The sequence below is a fragment of the Aspergillus luchuensis genome, chromosome 8, assembly GCF_016861625.1.
Source record: "Aspergillus luchuensis IFO 4308 DNA, chromosome 8, nearly complete sequence".
Lineage (NCBI taxonomy): Eukaryota > Fungi > Ascomycota > Eurotiomycetes > Eurotiales > Aspergillaceae > Aspergillus > Aspergillus luchuensis.
The window spans coordinates 691,035-706,083 of record NC_054856.1 but is presented as its reverse complement, the minus strand read 5'-3'; the positions used below and the strand labels follow the sequence as shown (position 1 = coordinate 706,083).

Sequence of the window (15,049 nt, the reverse complement as noted above, 5' to 3'; positions counted from 1 at the left end):
AGAGCGGCTATACCTGACCATTATACCTTAACCGTAGCCTGACTGTTAACCGGTGGTCAATCCAAGATTCAAGATTGCTTAAGATTTTTTTTCAGCTGCATAATTAAGATCAGGTTAAAATTAGTAGGCTATTCGGGTAATTATTAACCATTCTTAATTTCAGGTTAAAGTTGATAAGTATAGAGTCATCTAGTAAATCTAAGCAAGCAAACCACTTCTAAAAGAGATAGAGACTAAAAATGTACTATATCATATATAGAATACTGCTACATATAGCAAGACTTCCAATTGATTTATACTATTATATATAGGATATTAAATATACAGAGAGTGGCTATATAGAGAATAGGCTAAATAGCAGATAGCTATAATACATAGAACGTAAAGTAGGTTAAACTTAAGACCTGGCTAATAAGTAAATAAAAAAAAAGAAATAAGTAATAACTATATAAATAGGAAAGTGCTAAGAAGTAGAAAAGATTGGGATTTCTGAAGGTGGTAAAAGGAAATGACCAAATGAAGAAAGAATTAATATTTAACAGTACACAAAATAACCAACTAGTATATAATCGGATTAGCATTTTATTATTTACATTGCATGGAATAATTTACACGGTCATATCTCCTGGGACAATCTGTTCCATAATCACAGTCTTACTGTAGCTTTTCAAACACTTCCGGATGTGAAAGAACCTGATTGAAGTATACACAATAGATATGCTCGATTGTCAATGTCAGATATGCTGGCTGAACAGCGTATGTAGGCTATGCATACTATGTTAATCTCACTCCATCTTTCCCGGCTCCAAGCTTGAGATTGGCCCATCGGAATTGAACATATCAATCCGGTCTCGATAATGACGGGCAAGTTGTTCATCGACCAGTGGTGCGGGATAGACGTCGCCGCCCAGTACGTGCTCACCGGTAGGTAGGCCTTTGAGCATCGCAGCAAGGGCACTTTCATCGGCGAGGCCGTCAATTATGGTACCAATGCGGGCCAATGCGCTCTTCGGATGCGCGGCAGCGTACGCCAATGCTCTCAGCTGCCATTCGTGGAAGGGTAGGAGCGTACCCGCGTCATCACCACCCATGAGCTGGAAGAAATGGTTGCAGCTCACCGCATGCTTGTTGACAAAATCGAAGTCATGTCCAATCCGGGACCGGTCGTGGACCATGATGGCAACAACGGTTTTGCTCAGGTAATCGACGGGTTGCACAACCGAAAGATCGGCGTCCAAGGAGGGAAAACTTCCCATCTGGATGCTCCCAGCAATCAAGTTGTGTAAAAAATCGCCCCGGTCGACTCGGAAGTGACCGGTCGCGGCTGAGGCAGCGACAAAGGGCACACGGTACACAGAGGCCCTGGCTCCGCGCCATCGTGCCGCGGCCACCATGCGCTCTGCAATGTATTTGGAGGTGGAGTAACCGTATTCTCGATCGTGCTCGGGAACATCATAGCCCATATGCATGGGCAAGGTTGCGAGAGTACTTATAACATGGACTGCCTTTCCACGGCCACGTGAGGCTAGGCGCAAGACCTCATGCGTGCTGATGACGTTAGGGCCGATATAATCATTCAGGGGCCGCAACCAGTCGACTAGGGCGCCTGAATGGCAAATAGCATCGACACGGTTGGCCAGGTCATCAAAAGCCACGTTGGTCAAACCAAACAAAGGCTTTGCTGCATCGCCAACAACCGGGGTGAGTAGTGGCGCATAGTCGTGCTTCCAGAGGTCGTAGCTGGCGAGCGACTCTACCAACCGCTGCTGGCCGTGTTTGACACCCTCGGCACGTACCAAACAGTGGGCGGCGATACCCAACTCGAGGAGCTCGCGCAGAATGAAAGCACCGACAAAGCCAGTAGCACCTGTGACGAAGACAGACCTTGGACGTTGAGCTTCTTCTATATTATCAAAGGCAATATCAGGATCGAGATGACCTTTCCGGGCCGCTTCCATAGTATACGTTGTGCTGTTTACCGACTGCTTCCGAGTATGATCCGATACCGAGCAGCTTTGCTTGCTCTGTGCTTGTGCCTCTGACTGTATCTGAGACAGCAGGAAGTGGCTAAGGGATCTCAGGTTTGGATACTGCCATGTGATGCTCCCAGCAGACAGAGTTTTGAGGCTAGTCAGCGCGGACAACCGGTTGCGCAACAGAACGGCCGTTAATGAATCAAAACCGATATCCTGTAAGGGTATATCCACATCAACCTGGCCAGCTGACGTGAATCCTAGTGCTTTGGCTACTGTTTCTCGAACCATGGCCAGCACAATGGCTTCGTGCTGCCCCGCAGGCGCTTTGCTCAACTTCGTGCGCAGGTTCCCAGCTCGCCCGCTGTTTCTCGGCTCGTTACAGCTTCCGTTCCTTTCCTGTTCACTTAACAGCTTGCTATAGAACGATGGTATGCCGCCCCTCTCTGCATGCTCATTTTTCAGGTAAATCCGGAGTCGTTCTGGGTCAAGGGCCGCGGCCACGGTGAGCGCCCGGCCACCGCGAATGGTCTGCTCCAATAACTTCAGGCCCTCTTCGGGCTTCAACGGATCGAGACCGAATTTGGCAAGGTGAGTCAATGTCGTCCTACCCGTCAGCCCAGCCGCCATGCCCTCTCCCTCCCAGACTCCGTATGCCACTGAGGTGGCCGGCAGGTTCTGGGCGCGACGTTGATGAGCTAGCGCATCAAGAAAGGCGTTTGCGGCTGCGTAGTTCCCTAGACCAGGCATGCCCAGAACCCCCGCGATTGACGAGAACATCATGAACACGTCTAGATCCATGCCTTGAGTCAGGCAATGAAGATTTCAAGCGCCATCCACCTTCGGTGCAGATGTTGTGGCACATCGCTGCGGTGTCATGGCTGAGAGAATGCCGTTATCCACCACGCCGGCCGCGTGAATCACCCCGCGCAATGGTCTCTGCACACTGAACATGGCCATAACTAACTTTAGGCTTTCGAAATCCGCTACATCACAGGCGATCACAGTAGCTCTGCTGTTGAATTGCGACAGCTCGGCCACAAATGCTGCAGCACCGGAGTCTTCCATGCCGCGACGAGATATCAACACCAAGTCGTGAACGTGGTGGGTGGTGGCCAGCCACCTGGCCACACGCTTGCCAATGCCTCCAAGGCCGCCTGTGATCAACACAGCACCATCCTGGCGCAGAAAGTGCCGCTGCTGCTCGACAATTGGCTTCAGTTCCTTCACTTGCTGTAGCCGAGGCATTAATACCTGTCCTTGTCGTACAGCGCATTCCGGTTCTTCTGACAGCGTCAGCGCGAGGAGGAGGGCCTCTGGTGTCCCCCTTTCCTCATCTAAGTCGATGAGACGCAGGCGAAGGTCTGGATGCTCATTGCGAGCGGTGCGCATCAAACCCCACAGCGGCCCGGTACCCAGCCCGTTCATCTGACCAGGATCAGCGTCGTAGCCGCCAGTTCCTACTGCTTGCCAGGTGACCCAAACTAGTGGCAGCGGAAAGCTGGTTGTCGCTGCCATCTGGAGCTGGGTGAGCGCTTGTGTGGTGTGTTGAGAGGCCTGGCGTGGAATGTCTGTGGGGGACGATGTATCCCATAGACATAGCAGCCCGTCTAGCTGCTGCGCCTCTTCAAGTCGCTGCACCCGAGTTAACCGTATCCCGGTCTGGGATAAGGCTCTTGTGACAGTTGATGCCCACTTTCCATTACCAGCCGGGCAAATCAAACCCCACGAGCGGCTACTGTCCTCCAGCTGTAAATTCTCCTTGTTCAATGGGTGCCAGACGACCTCGAATTGAAAACGGTCAGTGTCCCCGCTGGAGGGAGGCCCGTCAGCCTGGTCGTTGCCTACCACGTTGTTGCCGTTGAGGCCAACAGACATCGCCCGCGGCTGTCTGAACCAGCGATCACGCTGGAAGGCATAGGTTGGCAACGTTACTGATTGACAACGCCATGGCTTGAAGTATGCGAGCCAGTCAATGGGCGCATTCCTCACGTGCAACTCGGCAAGACTGCGTCGCACGACCGAGATGTCATCTTCCTTACCCGGTCTTAGAGAGGGCAAAAGGAGAGGCGATGCGTTGTCATCGTCATCACCATGGCATTGATGACTCGTAAGACATGCTGCTGTGAGGCCCAACAGCACGGGATGCGGACCGAGCTCCAGGAATATGTCGATACCATGCTGGTGGTAAATCGTTTGAATGCTATCACTGAAGCGAACTGCCTGCCTTGCCTGCTGGACCCAATATTCGGGTTGTTCCAGTTGTCCTTCTTCAGCCAGTAGGCCAGTCAGACTGCTGATCACGGGCAGCTTAGGTCGGCTGAATTGCAGCGTTTTCACCACGGCCCGGAAGAGTGGCAGCATATCGTCCATGTGCGACGAGTGGAAGGCTTGCGACACTTCGAGCATCTTCACCTTACGGCCAAGCTTTCCAGCGAAATGTGCCGCCACGACCTCGATGGCCTGTTTGTCGCCAGATACGACTGTCTGCATCGGCGTGTTGTAGCCAGCGATGTCAACCCTGGCCTGTACGTGGAGAAAGGACATTGCCGCTGTTGTTTCCTCCCCAGTAGCCTCCAGCGACACCATACTCCCCCTTCGAATACAGGCCAGGGCTTGCATTAAATGGCCACGGGCAGCCACTAACCGACATGCATCGGAAAGATCTAAAACCCCCGCAACGTGGACCGCCGCCAGCTCTCCCACGCTATGGCCTAGTACTACTTGTGGATGGACACCCCAGCTCTGCCATAGCCGCTATAGTGCCACCTCCACGGAGAATATAGCGGGCTGCGCATAGTCGGTGCGGTCGAGTAATTTGGCGGCATCGCTCTGGTGTTCGGCCCACATCACTTCCAAGAGAGGGGTTTCAAGGCTGGGGAAGTATGCCACGACTTCTTCCAGGGCCTTGCGAAAGGTGGGATAGACCTGATAGAGTCTTTTGCCCATACCCAGCCGCTGACTCCCTTGGCCGGTAAACAACATGGCTAGGTGCAATCCCCGATCAGCGTATTCCATCTTGGTGCTGTGGATGACGCCGGCAGGAGGCTGCAGCTCGCCCATCTGAGCGTCTGCGCAAGAGGCCAGTTTTTTTAGCAGGTCCGCCTTGTCGTTGGCAATGAATGCTAATCGTCGGCGGAAGTGGGTGCGTTTGACCGCCAGCGAGTAAGCCACGTCCCCTAGATAGTCGCTGCCATTCGTAGGAATAGCATTTTGAAGGTGTCGGTGAAGCTTCTTAACTTGCTGATGCAGGGCTGCATTATTTTGCCCCGACGCCACGAAAGATACCATAGATGGTGATGGTCGAGCATTGCTGTGTACGCTGACGGTGGATGGTGAGGGCGGTGCTTCCTCGACGATGATATGTGCGTTGGTACCGCCAATGCCGAAAGAGCTCACGCCCGCGCGTCGCGTGTGGGTAGACGGCCATGGCTGATTCTCCAGCACCAGTGCCATGTTAGCTTTGTGCCAGTCCACCAATGGCGTTGGTTCCGTGACATGTATGGTCTTTGGAATCAAGCGGTGTTGCATGGCCAACACGACCTTCAACAAGCTCGCCAGGCCGGCGGATGCCTGGGTGTGGCCGAGATTTGACTTCGCCGACCCAACCCATAGTGGTTCTAAGGACAGGGACCGATTGGAAAATACTTCTGCCAGCGCGGTGCCTTCTATGGGGTCGCCCAGCTTGGTGGCCGTGCCATGAGCTTCAATGTAGTCAATGTCACTCGGTGTCAGCCCGGATGCTCCGAGGGCGGATTGGATGAGATGCACCTGGGCAGCGCCACTCGGCGTTGTGAGGCTGGCAGCACGGCGTCCGCCATGATTGATAGCGCTGCCGCGTAACACGGCCTGAATAGTGTCGCCGTCGCGCTGAGCATCAGATAGTCGCTTCAACACAACAACAGCGGAGCCTTCACTAAAGCCGGTACCTTGTGAGTCCGCTGAGAACGCATGGCAGGAGCCATCAGGCGAGATGCCCCCTAACCGGGTGAATTCTACCATGAGCCCTGGGGAAAGCATCAGAGTCACCCCGCCTGCCACTGCCATATCGCATTCCCCCTGTCGCAATGATGTACAGGCCAGGTGCGTACTGACTAGGGAGGAAGAGCATGCCGTGTCCACCGTCAGTGATGGTCCCTCCAGTCCCAGGACATATGATGCCCGGCCCGAGAGAGTGGCGCCGATGGAGCCGGTGACCGCATATCCATCCAAATCAGCGAGGTCTCGACCGACGCTGTGAGCGGTCGCTTGACTATGGCCGATGAACACACCCGTCAGGCTCCCGCGGAGCTGTTCCATGGTGTACCCAGCTCGCTCCAAACCTTCCCAGCATGTTTCCAGCATCACGTTCTGCGTCGGATCTAGTGTGCGGGCTTCTCGTGGAGATATGCCGAAGAAGGGGGCGTCAAAAGAGCCCACACCATCCCGAATGAACCCCCCACGTCGGCAGTGTGACTTGCCCGGCGCGGCTGGGTCGGCATCGTACAGCGCATCGGCATCCCAGCGGTCCTGAGGTACCTCGGTTATCACATCGTTGCCTGTCTCAAGCAGCTCCCAGAACTCCTCTGGGCTGGTGATGCCCCCGGGGAACCGGCATGCTATTGAAATGATCGCGATGTGTTCATTGTTCCAGCTAGAACTAGGATGGTCGCTGGAGCTTTGTTGCTGTGCCTCTCCCCGCAGCGTAGGATCAAATGAAGGCCTCGCGCTGGTGGTGATATGACCCTCGTCTTGGCTACGCTCGAGGTATGCCGCCAGAGACTTAATGGTGTAGTACTCGAAGAGCTTTGCCATTTGCACTGGTCGGCCCATGAGCTCTTCCAACCCCGCCTTGACACGTGGAAGACGAACGGAGTTGCCCCCAACGTCGAAGAAATTGTCGTTGATCCCAATGCCGGTATGGCCCAAGACTTGCGACCAAACGGCCAGCACGCGGCGCTCCAGCTCTGTTTGGGGTTGTGCGGTGCTGACTCTAACCCTCTTCGTAGGATCTGGGAGCGCCTTTCGGTCGATCTTCCCATTCAGTGTCATTGGAAAGGTATCCATTTCGACGAAGAAGGCGGGCATCATGTAGGCCGGCCGGCGCTGGGCTAGCCACGCCCGTAAGACGTGGTCTAGGGGTTTCTGGTGGTTGCCAATGTTGCGCATAAAGTACGCGATAAGCTGGTCATCCCTAGTGACCACCACAGCCGCTGAGACCTCCTCATGCTCTGTGATGGCTGCTGAGATATCTTCAAGCTCGATGCGGTATCCCCGAACTTTAACTTGGCTGTCAATACGGCCTACGAGCTTGAGCTTGCCTGGAGCGAGGAACCGGGCCAGATCGCCAGTACGGTATAACCGTCCAGGGTGAAAAGGATTGTTGTCAAGGAATCGTTCCTTGGTCATGCCCGGCTTGTTGCGGTACCCGCAGTTCACGCCGCAACCGCCGATGTATACCTCACCCAGCCCACCGATCGGCATGGGTGTCAGATCCTTCGGATTCAGAACGTACAGCTGGAAATTTGCGATGGGATGTCCGATGACGATGTCTTGTTCGTCTTGGCTCACCCTGCCCACGCTTGCGTACACGGTGGCCTCGGTTGGGCCATACCCATTCCACACCATATCCCCGTAGGCCAGCAAGCGGTCGAGTAGTCGACGCGAGATGGGTTCGCCGGCCGTCAAGATCTTAACTAGCCGGGGTTGACCCTTCCAGCCACCATCCAGCAGCATCTGCCAAAAAGAAGGGGTCGCCTGGATCATGGTTACCGAATGTCGCTCCATCAACTTGAGTAGTGCTCCGGGGTCTCGAAGAGCCTCTGTCGGGGCGATCACCGTTGCCGCACCACTCGCCAGTGGTAGGAGTAGGTCCAGGATGGACATATCGAAGGAGATGGTGGCTACTGCCAACAGTCGATCCCCCGGGGCGCATCCCGGTTCCTTCTGCATCGAGAGCAAGAGATTGCACAGTGCTCCATGGTTCGCCTCCACCCCCTTAGGGCGTCCCGTCGACCCGGATGTATAGATGACGTATGCGAGGTTTTCTGGCCGCACATTTTGGGTGGTTAGGTTGCTGCTGTCAACCTGCTTCATGTTGCCCCGTACCGTGTCAATACTGAGGCAGATATCCCGCCACGGCGACAGTGCCGTGACGGTGCTATCACTAACAACGACAAGCTTGGGACCGGCATCATTCACCATGTGCGTCACCCTGTCCGCAGGAAAGGCCGGATCAATCGGCACGTACGCAGCCCCAGCCTTGACCACCGCCAACACTGCGACAATCAGGTCAATGGACCGGTCAAGGGCCACACCGACCACATCCCCACGGCCGACCCCTCGCTCCTCCACCAAGATGCGGGCCAGCTGATTTGCAAGTCGATTGAGTGTCCCGTAGGCTAGTTGAGTATCGCCATAGATCACCGCAATGTTGTTGGGATATCGCTCCGCAACCTTTTCAAAAAGTTCGGGGAGGCAAAACCCTAACGTCGTGGCATCTTCAGTGGCGTTGAATTGCTCAATAATAGTCAGATAATCCTCGTTTGAGATCGTACCGTCCATATCCCCCATATTTGCTAATTGAAAGAGAAAATAATAGAGTGATTCGATCAGTCTTGAAATCTGTTAACGAGGAATTTCTTGGTGCCGGTTGGACTGATAGAGATCGCAGAGGCGACTTTATATAGCATCTATAGGCCAAGTCTATTCACATGTAAATTGCCTTGGATTCATTTCCAACAAGAATGTCATCACGTCTTTGCTCAAAGCGGTTCCCGACGGTGGGTAGCGAGAATCCCTTTCTATACCGGCCTACAAGGTGCTAGGCTCATGCTACATTGCAGGGATGAGGAAGAGACTAGTTGAAGCGAAACATCCCGCCACGGGTGTATAAAACGGCGATTTGCTTCGTGCTTTTGAACAATGCCCCATTCGAGGTATGGACAACAGGTATAGACCATATATTGCCACAAGTACAAACAGGGAATAGTGGCCACTCACAAAAGGCTTTTGGGAGGTAACAGAGCTAGCACATGTACTTTTATTGAGACGAGAGCAAGGGCATCAATCCACTAATTACCAACGGATCCTGGTTGGTTGGGAACCAGACCATGCGTCCCTATGCTTCGTTCCTTGCTATCAGTGAGGGAATTTCTCATTCCCCACTGAAATCTTACGATTACTTCCCTCGCCTGTAGTAGTACTACGTAGATGATGCAACATACAGTGCTATCCGGGCCGGACCACCACGATGATCAGGACTATTCCGGTGCCACAGTGGAATGTAGATAAAGGACAGCTCTGGTTGACATGCATGAGCCTCGGGAGAGGTGGACGAATCAGAATTTCCTGTCTGGAAGCAAGATTTCTGGTGCATAGTCTAGTTTCAAGTGGAAGTAGATCTGAATTATGCAATAAGCCAAGTACGGAAAACCCGTAGTGGGTCCACCGAAAATAGCAATGATCTGGGCGCTCTGAAGGAGTTACTAGTAGTTGATACCTACATGCAGGTTGGCAGACTTCTCTTTGGCGCCGTTATAGTCCTTTGTAGCTTTTGAGTCATTGTTCCTCTATCCCGATGATTTAGAGAACTTCATGGTAGTGGCCAAATCATCCTCAGCATATATTTGACAGTTCTTATTGATCACTTTTAGATTCTTAGACACGTAGGATACGTACATCAGCGTACGCCTCTTGATGGTCGGCGAATAGCTGGTGCTGGAGATAAGTGAACAAATCGGACGTCGAGAGCTGGACCAGATGTTCTGTTTCCATGTCACTAAATCATAACCCCTCTACCCATGGACCACTGCACGCAATCTTTTCTCAGTGGGTCACTGTACGGTTTCCGAGACAGGCGTTGCAGATCAGACGGCTTTGCTATACACTACCAGCCCCGATGTAACATGATTCTATTTAATTGCTGGCTTACTTCCGTCCACCCCTCTTCTTGAATTTACCATGTGAAACTTCATCCGAGTCCCAGAGTCTAGCAAGCCAGAACACTGACGTAATTAACGTCTCACCCCGCGTCAATTTGCTATCAAATTGTCGGAAAGGGTCGGGATCTGTGGAAATGGGAGTTGCGCGGTTTGATCTGATGCAGTGGCAGAAGTACACAGGGGAGGGGAGGCGGATAAAATATAAAGCCATGGACCTTTTCTGCACTGGGCGAAGTCGTGTTCCGTACCAATTGTCTACTCATTCTCGTACTACGAGCCTTCTTGATCATCATTCGACTTCAAACTCATTTATCTTGGTGCAGAAAGCCATCTCGCTCTTGCCTTCTCTATGTCTTATCCCAAGGAGTTTACTGGGTTCCAGGTCCCGAGCGCTGAAAAGTGGCTAGATTTTGAGAAAAGTACTTGGGAGCCTCGACCTTTTGGGGATTACGATGTCGATATCAAGATAGAGTGCTGCGGGGTGTGCGCTAGTGACGTGCACACTGCTCGTGGTGATTGGGGCGAGATGCCCTATCCTTTCGCTGTCGGCCACGAGGTCATTGGGAGGGTTCTCCGCGTAGGCCCAAAAGTAACCCTCGCAAAGGTGGGCCAGCGAGTCGGGGTTGGGGCCCAGGTTTACTCCTGTTTGGACTGCCGCCACTGCAAGAACGGCAATGAAACGTACTGCAAAGAACAGGTCAATGCCTATGGAGCGTCGTATCCAGGGACGGATTGTACGACCCAGGGTGGATACTCATCCCACACTCGGATTCATGAATACTGGTGAGTTCCCATAATCCGAAGACCCTGCCCGGGATATCCCTTGGTAGCTGACTTGTGATTGTTCTCGCTTTCTGTCAAGGGTATTCCCGATTCCGGATAGCTTGGCTAGTAGTGATGCTGCCCCCATGATGTGTGCAGGCGTCACCGTGTACAGTCCACTAAAACGCTTCGGCGCAGGACCTGGCACCAAGGTTGGTGTAGTGGGTATCGGCGGTCTTGGTCATTACGCCATCATGTTTGCAAAAGCACTTGGTGCCGAAGTGTGGGCTATTTCCCGGTCACGCAACAAGGAGGCCGATGCGAGACAAATGGGCGCCGATGGCTTCCTCGCCACGAACGAGGAGGGCTGGTGTCAGCCGCATGAAATGACATTTGATCTGATTATTAGCACGGCAAGCTCCTTCCAAGATTTTCCGCTATCGCAATACCTCAGCCTTCTGGGCGTTCACGGACGCTTCCACTTGGTTGGCGTGCCCGGCGGCGACGGCCTCAAGATATCTACCTTTGACTTCATCGGGAACGGCTGCTCCATCGGCGCCTCGAACCTCGGGGGTCGGCACGAGGTTCTGGAAATGCTGGACTTGGCGGCCACCAAGGGTATTAGGTCATGGGTAAAAGAGATCCCCATATCAAAACAAGGTATTCAAACAGCGATCGAGCAGCTAGAAACTAGCAGTGTCCGCTACCGATCCTGCCTGGTGGCTTATGACGAGGAATTTGGGGCCTGAGTGGGGAGAGATGAGTTATTTGGTCAGAGTCATTCACAGCAATATTGCCTCTACTTCTGTGCCTTTGTACGCTGAACGCTAAGAATGAACTGATTCCTGGCTTCGGCTGTCACACAATGTTCTCCACTCATTTGTCTGACCTTACCTGCTTATTCGAGATCTGATGCATGGTGCAAACTATGACATGTTGATAATCACGTAAAGTTGTACTGGGCTACAGGTTTTTCTAGCAACACACACATAGGCTATCTATTATGCTATGATTGTTGGAGTCTTCTTACATTCACATCTATCTGACTGGAGCCTTTATTTATTCGCCTATATCCACATCTAATACTACTATGACCATATTAATTCTACTGTAGCGAATAATAGACAACGATTTCTTGACAAAGCCGGTCCCTTGAACTATATAGCCAATCAGAGGACCCACAACCTTATGAATTACTAGTAGCTCACTGTAGTCGCAACTCAAAGCGCTACCGTCTGATACCGTTTTCAAAGAAGAAATGGGATGGCTAAGGTGCTTGAAGCGCTGACTAAGACTAATAACGCTAACTACAAGCTGAGATAATATGAAACATACGACCTCCATGTTCTTCATTCCTGCTATATCAGTCACTGCGGGCATGTATGCTACCGGCCAATGTCCTCTTCGCCTTATCGGACGGGAAGCCCGGTGGGGCCATCAACGCGTACGACCCACCACCTAAGGCTTAGTCCATGTCAATCCCGAACAGGGACTACGCGGCCGTCAACAACGCCGATACAACCTTACTACTGCAAGCCAAGGCGGCTTAGGTGTTTCCCAGATGCAGGAGACCTACCAATACTAGCAAGATAGAAAAAGGAAGTGCAATTCTTTGTGGCAGTATACCTGAAATGGCAATGGGTCACTCAAAATGGCAGGAATCCGGAACGGGAAATGCGCCTGAAGTGAGTCCAGGTCGGTCCTTATCCCCCCGCAATCGCCCGGTGATAATCTGAAGAAATGACAGTCTGTAGTCTGTGCAACCTCGTAAGTTAAAATATTCGGGAAGATAGGCGGCGAAGTGTCGTCGTTCTTCACGATCGCGGTGATTCTGGTCTTCAATTGTGTTCCTTTTGTCCTTTCCTACGGAATCGTTCGATCATCACGATACTAGGCATGGATAAAACATGAAGTCAATGAGAAATTGAACTAGGATGGCTGCCAAGGACAAGCTCTCGCCATTGGCTCTGCAGGAACTGAACTCCCGACTCTCATCTACGGGACACCAATTAATCACCAGGGAGTCAGACCCAGCTAAGTACGCAAGGTGTATCGAGCGGTGGTCTATGGCGGCGGTGAAGCCTGCAGGAGCTGTCCTCATATCAGAAAGTATAGACGCTATCTCCATAGCTGTCCATTATGCCACACAGAAGTCTATCGACCTGGCGGTCCGAGGTGGTGGTCATTCCACTGCCGGGTCGAGCTCCACCGATGGTGGCCTCCTCATCGACCTCGGTTCCTCAACGCGGTTCACGCAAGTTAAGGTGGACAAGACGAAAGATCATTTGATAGCAGGGGGCGGAGCTAATTGGGGTCACGTCGATGAAGCGGGGTTTTCTGCGGGCCTGGCGACAGTTGGCGGCACAGTCAGCGACACCGGGATCGGCGGCTTGACTCTTGGGGGCGGGTATAGGTGGTTGAGCGGGAAATTAGGTCTCACGATTGACAACCTGATCGCCCTGGGGCTCGTGACAGCAGATGGGAAGCTCTTGACCGTCAGTGAAGAACAGAATGCACAATTGTTCTGGGCTCTTCGGGGAGCAGGACACAACTTTGGTGTCGCAGTATCATTCACGTACTAGGGTCATGCTTATGGCACAGGCCCGGTATCGAAACGCATCGCCGGCGCAGAGGGTGGACAGGCCTACGCGGGTACTTTGGTCTTCCCTGTATCACAGTTAAATCAGGTCATCGCGGTGCTCAATAGATTATTCGGCGCACAGGGCACATTGAAAGGAGGTGCCGGGGCAGGAGGATTCGCTCTCGCAAGATCGCCTCCGGAGGGAGGTCCAGTTCTCGTAATTGTCCCGGTGGTATGGCTAAACGACAAAAAGTCCGGCGATATTGCTCTTAAGGAACTTTTTGATCTATGTCCAATTGTGGAAGATATGAAGATGATGGACTATCCAGGGATCAATAACATCTTCTAATTCCAAAAAGGCATGCGCGGGACCATGAAGGGCTGCGTTTTCAACCTTCCCATCCGCGAAGAATTCGTGCAAAGGCTCCTCGAGTCATATAAAGATCTCACAGAAAGGGTCCCTGACTCTGCGAGGAGCGTACTGCAATTTGATCTATTTGATCCAACCGTTGTGGCCACCAAGGCATCTAACACAGATATGGCTTTCCACAGTCGCGGCTATCACTTCAATGCAGCCGCGGAGGTATTCTGGCACTCCACTGAACACGATGTAAGGTGCAGGCAATGGGCCCGCGATATTGCTGCCATCTTCAAAGCGGAACTGAAAAGAGATGAAAAGGCTAGCAACAAGTCAGACCCCGACCCTGTGATGATGTTGGTGAAGGATATCTTGTCTGCACGGCCTTTTTGCATCCCATCGTGGACACTGGCGTGAACCAATTGATCGTAGAGGAGAAAATCGCCCGCCTGTGGTATAGATGTGTAAATGACCACATTGGCTTCAAACCCTGATCCAAGAATGAGGCTACATTCAGCACGGTGAAAGCTTGCAATTTCCTGCTCGACCTTCTCTAGATAGATATACCTTCCGTCCGGTAGTGAGCGGGCTCCTCCAGAGGCAAAATTTACCGCAGGATGGCGGGAAAGTTCCTGAAGGAACTGGGTGCGCAGGACGCCACTAGTACCTAAAGAAAGAGTATCATTGGAGGAGAAGTCCAGTGCATTCCTGACTTTCCAGGTATCACTCTAAAAAGAATGTTTGGCCCTTCGAACGTCGAGTTTCTCTTCGATATTTCGAAAGAATGCCGGCGCATCTTGCATGGTTGGTGCTTGGAGCTTATGACCCTCGATCCAACTTGAAAGCATATTCGAAGACATATTGTTTCAGTTGTTTAACTACTCCTTGCAAGGGACTGACAGTCAATTGTGCTTGCAGAGATGTTCTTACTCATTGCGTCTCCGCTTTCTCTATATAAATTTCATGAACTCTCTGATGCCGACACTGCATTAGTCCGTGTTAACAGCCTTACTCTATCCAGCAGCTTGGCTCATTTCAGTTCTTTAATTAAACCCTGTACCTTGCACCCAGCTGGGGAAAGTATCAATTCACTAACTAGATATAAACGGATCTACTTGCATGGTTTGGAAGGATTAGTTGATTAGACATGGCATGTGATTATATGTCTTTCCACTCGAGAAACGCTTTGTAAATAAAATTGTAAGACACTAACCTCAAGAAAGTTAGGTATGCCTTGACGAAGAATAAGCCGCATGGCGTGCAGCTTGTTCTGTGTGAAGAAACTATTCAAGCCTACTATCACCGTAGAAATTACTGGCGGAAGACCTTGGAATAGGTATCCACGGATAATCCAGCCTAACCATTTTGGGAAACCAATCCTGATCGGGTAATGGCCCTATTTGACTTAGCGTGCAAGTAAGTCCCCTGACTCTGACTCCACTCATAGTTAGTC

General features: G+C 52.0%; 6 protein-coding genes across 6 annotated transcripts; 3 read left to right on the top strand and 3 right to left on the bottom strand.

Annotated features, from left to right (window-relative positions):
• Positions 1–785: 785 nt before the first annotated feature.
• On the bottom strand, positions 786–2,774 carry AKAW2_80247S (putative secondary metabolism biosynthetic enzyme; the record flags this gene model as incomplete). Its single annotated transcript, XM_041681247.1, has 1 exon — positions 786–2,774. One exon carries the CDS (start codon positions 2,772–2,774, stop codon positions 786–788), a length of 1,989 nt encoding a protein of 662 aa, XP_041548208.1.
• Positions 2,775–2,798: 24 nt separating this feature from the next.
• AKAW2_80246S (putative PKS/NRPS-like protein biosynthetic cluster) lies at positions 2,799–4,520 on the bottom strand (the record flags this gene model as incomplete). Its single annotated transcript, XM_041681246.1, has 1 exon — positions 2,799–4,520. The coding sequence occupies one exon, from the start codon at positions 4,518–4,520 to the stop codon at positions 2,799–2,801; it is 1,722 nt and encodes a 573-aa protein (XP_041548207.1).
• Positions 4,521–4,730: 210 nt separating this feature from the next.
• Positions 4,731–8,525, bottom strand: AKAW2_80245S (hybrid non-ribosomal peptide synthetase/type I polyketide synthase; the record flags this gene model as incomplete). Its single annotated transcript, XM_041681244.1, has 1 exon — positions 4,731–8,525. The coding sequence occupies one exon, from the start codon at positions 8,523–8,525 to the stop codon at positions 4,731–4,733; it is 3,795 nt and encodes a 1,264-aa protein (XP_041548206.1).
• Positions 8,526–10,244: 1,719 nt separating this feature from the next.
• Positions 10,245–11,406, top strand: AKAW2_80244A (NAD(P)-dependent alcohol dehydrogenase; the record flags this gene model as incomplete). Its single annotated transcript, XM_041681243.1, has 2 exons — positions 10,245–10,678; positions 10,758–11,406. 2 exons carry the CDS (start codon positions 10,245–10,247, stop codon positions 11,404–11,406), a joined length of 1,083 nt encoding a protein of 360 aa, XP_041548205.1.
• A 1,185-nt stretch (positions 11,407–12,591) lies between these two features.
• On the top strand, positions 12,592–13,239 carry AKAW2_80243A (FAD-binding oxidoreductase; the record flags this gene model as incomplete). Its single annotated transcript, XM_041681242.1, has 1 exon — positions 12,592–13,239. The coding sequence occupies one exon, from the start codon at positions 12,592–12,594 to the stop codon at positions 13,237–13,239; it is 648 nt and encodes a 215-aa protein (XP_041548204.1).
• Positions 13,240–13,599: 360 nt separating this feature from the next.
• Positions 13,600–14,013, top strand: AKAW2_80242A (uncharacterized protein; the record flags this gene model as incomplete). The annotated part of the gene is made up of 1 exon (XM_041681241.1): positions 13,600–14,013. One exon carries the CDS (start codon positions 13,600–13,602, stop codon positions 14,011–14,013), a length of 414 nt encoding a protein of 137 aa, XP_041548203.1.
• Positions 14,014–15,049: the final 1,036 nt, after the last annotated feature.